The sequence below is a fragment of the Belonocnema kinseyi genome, chromosome 6 (genome assembly GCF_010883055.1).
Source record: "Belonocnema kinseyi isolate 2016_QV_RU_SX_M_011 chromosome 6, B_treatae_v1, whole genome shotgun sequence".
NCBI classification, from domain to species: domain Eukaryota; kingdom Metazoa; phylum Arthropoda; class Insecta; order Hymenoptera; family Cynipidae; genus Belonocnema; species Belonocnema kinseyi.
Genome location: NC_046662.1, coordinates 35,457,235 through 35,463,171, shown reverse-complemented (window position 1 = coordinate 35,463,171; position 5,937 = coordinate 35,457,235). Strand labels below are relative to the sequence as shown.

Here is a 5,937-nt window from a genome sequence, read left to right as displayed (position 1 = left end):
CTCTGGGCACGCTGCCATTTACTTTACCTTGATACACTTGTTTCGTTAGTCGTTCATTTGGCATTCTCTCAACATATCCGAACCATCTTAACCGATTTCTTTACCATGTGTCTACTAGCGTCTCTTCTGCACCACATTCTTTTAGAATGTGGTGCAGAATTGCTCTACCAATAACCTTCTTACCTTCATTTATTCGTCTATCTAATTCCTCATCTATCTTCCCGTCCCTAGTAAATAAGCTACCAAGGTATACGAACTTATCAACTTGTTCAATTCTCTCATCATTTAATAAAATATTGCATAGTGTTTTCTCACTCTTTCCTTCGAAAACCATAGTTTTTGTTTTATTTGCGTTAATTTTGATGCTCATGCTCTTCATGCTTGCATCTAGTTTATTCAACATTCTGACTCTGCCATAACAAACTTATGATCTGCGAACGCTAACCCACGTACCCTTACTGTTTCGAGATCCACACCCTCTTCGTCAAAGAGAGCCATTCTTAAACACTTGCCTATAAATAATATAAATAACCGAACTTTGCTTTGCAAAATAGTTGGATTTTTAAAAAGGAAAAACCAAAATATAATTTTTTAACAGAATAGTGAAATTTATAACGAAAGAAATGAATTTTCAACTAAAGAGATGAATTAAAAAAAGACGAATTTTCAATACAAAGCAAATTTCAACCCAAAATTGGAAAAATTCTTTTTCAAGCTAAAAAAATTTTTTTGGTAACAAAAATAACGAATAAAAGAATAGTTAAATTATCGATCAAAAATATGAGCCTTCAACAAACAAAAACTTTTTTTAACAAAGTAGTCCAACTTTTACCCGAGTAATTGGACTTTCAATTAAAAAAGATCATTTTTCCACAAAATAGTCAAACTTTCAACCAAAGAGATACATTTTCAACCAAAACGGTTGAAATTTTAATAAAGAACATCATTTTAACTAGAAAAGAGGAAATTTTAAACTAGTTAGATTAGTTTTATACAAAAACATCAATGTTTTACTAAGATAAATAATTTTTCAAATGAAAAAAAACAACGAATTTTCGAAAAAAAATAGGGATGAATTTTTAATATAATATTTGGAATCCTCAGCCAAAGAAGATTAATTTTCAACCAAACAGCGCCATTTAAAAAAAAATAGATTTTGACGAAAACAGATGAATTTTTTAACCAAAATGACGAGTTTAAAAAAATATAGTTGAATTCTCAACCAGAAAAGACAAATTTTCGAACTTCTATTAAACTGATTCGAATTATATCTAAAATGTTGAAAAATCTTTTAAAATAAAAAATCATTTATAATTGCTCACATTTTATTCAAAATATTTCCATATTTTAAATTATTCTTTAATTTTAAGTTCTTTTTTTTAGGCCTTTTAAATATCTTTTAAAATTATTCGAATTTTTCCTAAAATTCTGCATAAATGTCTGAAGTGTAAATCATCCAAATACCTTTTAAAAGGATTCATATTGCTCCTCTAATTAAGGGAAAATCTGCATAACAAAAAAATGGCATTAAAATCTTCCGGTAGCTGTTTTCTTAATTTTTAAAATATTTTGAAATGTTTTTACATATTCTTTAAAACTTAATTTTGCAATGAATAATATAATTCAAAATTTTCTGATTTCTGGATTTCCCCTGACTTGGCCACTCTGTTATAGAAAAAAAAATAATTTGACTCCAGTATTAAATCCTTCACAGTTCGAAAAAATGTATTGACAGTAAAAAAGATTTTTTAATTGACATTAGGGTCGATAGTATTTATTTATTTTTTTTGTTTCCGAAACAAAGGATATAATTATCGAAAGAGAAGGAGAAGCAAGAAAATTACTAAGGATAATTTAAAAATCCCTTTTTAGTTCACTAATGAACGCACCAAAATGATATTAATTTTTTTATTCAAATTGCTAATTGTTGATCGTTTAATTTAGGTTTCGGCCCATATCTGTGGCCAAAATAATATGTTTTTTAAAAATAAATTTAAACAGATAGTACGTTGTGTATCCTCGTTTCGCTCTGGCGGCAAGTACACACGTCAAAATAGCCTCACGCCCTTGATGCACATTATACTTTTTGTCATACTCTCCTTAAAAACCCTTTCCCCTTTTCCTTTTCAACCTTTCCCATGCCCCCCTTGCATTGCCCTTCCCTCTTTCCAAACCCCCTTCACAGTTTTCCTTTTCCCTTTTTAACCTTTCCCATTCCCCTTTAACGTTCCCCCAATCTTAATTTCGCCGTTCCCTTTACCCTTTGTCTTTTTCCTATTCTCCCCTTTCCCCATTTCCGCCTTTTCCTTTCACCTTTCCCATTTCAACCTTTCCGGTTTCTCATTTTTTCCTCCTATTTTCCTTTCCCCGATTCCCTTTTACTGTTTCGTTTTCCCCTTTCCCTTTTATCCTTTTCATTATTTCCTCGGTCCGTTCAATCTTTTTCTCTTTTTCCCATTTCCCTCTTTCCTTTTTCTTTTCTCCATTTCGCCGTTCTCTTTACCCTTGTTTTTTTTCATATTCTTCCCTTTCCTCTTTTATTTTTCTCTTTCCCCTTTTTCCCATTCCCCCATTTTCCTTTCCCTTTTTACCTCTTCGGTTTGTCATTCTCTTCTTTCCTTTACCTTATTTCCTTTGTCTGTTTCCCTTTCCCCCTTTCCCTTCCGATTTTAACCTTTCCCCGTTCCATTAACTTTTTGCTCTTTTTCCTATTTCCTTTAATTTACATCATATGATATGACCACTTCTGCCGGGTGTCCCACTTGCGTGGTGTAGTCATGTAGTGCATGTATAGCGGGCGTAAAGTTTCATGTTGGCCTGCTTTACGTTCATGCAATGGCGTGTTTTCAAGAGGGGGTCGGACAATAAAACAATTTTTTGTTGTGTTTAAACAAAAATTAAAATGTTTAAGTTAGGACTGATTCACATAGCCTTACTGACGAGTCCAGTAAGTCAGTCCGGGATGAAATACAAAAAATCTAATTTGAATTTTTAATTAAAAAATAATAAATATCTTTTAAGTTAATTTCAGAGTATGCAAAAATAAATACTATCCATCCTAATGCAAATTAAAAAATCTTATTTACTCTTATAATGCTTGAGTCAATTAAAAAAACGATATCTTTCAAAAAACCAGCAAAGATTTCATCTAAGAGTTGATTGAATTTGAAATTTTTTCAGGGAGACCAGGATTGCATCAGCAGGTTCGCGGTCGACGTAGCCAAAGCCTGCGAATCTCAAGAGATCCAGCAAAGCACCTGGACAAGAGATCAATGCTTTGAGGCTGCTACTTTACTACCCTTAAATCCTCCAGCATCAGCTGTAGTTCTTTGCCATTCTGAAGGTAGGGAATCCTGTATCATGCGATATTTCTACCGCAATCGTCAAAGGATTTCTTATCCCCACGATTTGCACCACCGAATTGGCTTCGATAACATCGCCTCTTCCCAGCGATAAGACCAATCAAATCGCTGAGACGACTCATATAAATTTCCTTCGTCCCATAATAAATCGGCAGGGCAATCATGATCGTAAAGTCACCCGAATGTCGATTCACGAACGAATTTGAGTCACGAGTGCGGTTCTTTCTATCTCATAGAACATAGAGCGAAGCCAGGTTCTCTCTTTGATGAAGATAAAAATTTATATCCACTTTAAAACTCTATCAAGACAAAACACTGTATCGGAAATTCATATAGTGAAGCTACGCAAACCTTGTATTTCGTCATCTCTCATATTTCTTTCTATTATCAAACCCTTCCAGCTTCTTATGCAACTAACTATTCTAGCATGGTAAATAGAAAAAATCCCCTTCGAAAAAACTCCTTGAATGGCAAGCAGGTTTTTCTAGAGAACTAGAAACTGATCCCTAGTTTTTTGAAGATACCCAAAAATCTAATGTCTAATGGACAAGGCTCGGATTGACTAGATAACTAGGAGGCTTAAAAAAAAGGTCGCATTATTCGCATTAAATTGCGACTGAATGAATGAAATAATAACTCTGTTTAGGATCAAGTCGATTTTCAAATATTCTTTGCACAATCAAAATAAACTTTACAGTTAAAACAATTTTTTGACAATATTCATTCAGTTTGAAGGATTTCAAATCGGGATTTAAAATATTTCTTTCTGAACTGTTAAAATTATCAAATTGGATTGATTTCAAATGAGAGAAGTTTATAATTTACAATAATTCTCTCGAAATAGGGAAAATATGGTGATTTTTTTTACGAAAATAGAGAAACAAAAGGGAAAGAAATTCTTTTAACGAAACATAATGTATTTTCTTTACAAGATAGAGGAATTAAAAAAAATGTCATTTTTAACCCAACAAGTTTCAACCAAGAAAGATGAATTTTCAAAGAAAGATGACCTTTCAATCTAAAAAAATAAATTTTTAACCCAAAAGGACGAATTTCCTATCCAAAAAGGCAAATGTTCAAAAAGCAGTCGATTTTTCGACCAAAAAGGACCAGTTTTGAACAAAATAATTAAATTTTCAGCCTACAAAGATGAATTTTCAAATAAAAGAGATTAAACTTCAACCAAAAACAGTTGTATTTTAAATAAATAGTTAAGTTTTCAAGCCAAGAACACGAATTTTTTAGACGAGAGTTGAATTAACTTGAAAAGTTGAATTTTTAACAAATAGTGCGCTTTTGACCCAGAAATATACATTTTTAATCAATTAGTTCAATTTTAAAACAAAAAATAGTATTTAACGAACCGTTTGCATTTTTAAACAAATAGTTGAACTTTCCATCAACAAAAATAAATTTACAACAAAATCGATTAATTTTTTATCAAATAGTTGAATATTCATGCCCAACCCGATTTTTTTTAGAAGAAAATTAAATTTTCAATCGAATGGTAGAAATTTCAAATAAAAGAGATTAAATTTTAACACACACAGTTGCATTTTCAACTAAATACTTGAAATTTCAAGTAAATATACGAATTTTGTAGAAGACAGTTGAATCACCAGCTTGAAAAGTTGAATTTTCAACAAAAAGTGTGTTTTCAACGTGTAAATATGATTTTTTAATCGAATAATTGGATTTTAAAAAACATCATTTGTAACCAAACAACAGCTGCATTCACAACAAAACAGTTTGGTTATCAATCAAAAGAGATGAATTTTTGAAAAAATAACATTAATTTTTAACCAAAAATTGCATTTTTATACCAAATATGAATTTTTTAGAAGACAGTTAAAATTTCAACAAAAAAGAGATGAATTTTCAACCAATAAAGATTACCTTTCTACCCTAAAATAGAAAGTATCAATCCAAAAGTGTTTTCTATCGAACAGACAAATGTTTGAAAAAAAGCAGTTGCTCTTTCGACTAAAGAATATGTCTTTTTAACAGAATTGTTGAATTTTAGATAAAATAATTACATTTTCAACCAAATAATCGAACTTTTAACGAAAAATATTGAACTTTTAACCACAGATGATTGAATTTTCTTATTGTATTAAATCAATTCAGTTAGTATTTAGGAGAAAAAAAATTTAATTTCAAAAGGGGAAAGAGTGTGAAGTCTCCTGTAATTGAATTTGGAATTAATCGATTTAAAACTTTTTTGACTTAAAAGTGTCAAACTTTTAAGGTTTGTAATTTGAAAAAATTGAATGTTTGAACACGTATGCACGTAAAAAAAGAAATAGTTCAATTTCAAACGCTGTTAATTAGAAATTTTCGAAGTATAAAGTTTTGATGAAAATTCGTTCAATTTTTAATATTCTCTATTAAAATTGTACAATTTGGTATAGTTTTGAGTTTAAAGTTTCAAAAAATGCTAAGGAAAAGCGGAAAAAGTTGATTATTCTCATTTTTCTTCGAAAAGTCGCAATTTTTTTTTTTAAATCGATGAAAAGTAAAAAAAAAAAGTCGCACAATCCGAGCCCTGGCTGGAGTTTATAAAGGGAAAATTTCT

At 30.6% G+C, this 5,937-nt stretch overlaps 1 protein-coding gene across 1 annotated transcript in view; it reads left to right on the top strand.

The window, feature by feature from the left end:
• The window catches only part of LOC117174448, a 42,735-nt gene extending 38,030 nt beyond the window's left edge, over nucleotides 1–4,705 (top strand). The window contains exon 9 of the mRNA XM_033363589.1: nucleotides 3,181–4,705. Within this exon, the coding sequence (XP_033219480.1) occupies nucleotides 3,181–3,456 (276 nt within the window). The 3' untranslated portion in view covers nucleotides 3,457–4,705. The remainder of the gene's footprint in view (nucleotides 1–3,180) is intronic.
• Nucleotides 4,706–5,937: the final 1,232 nt, after the last annotated feature.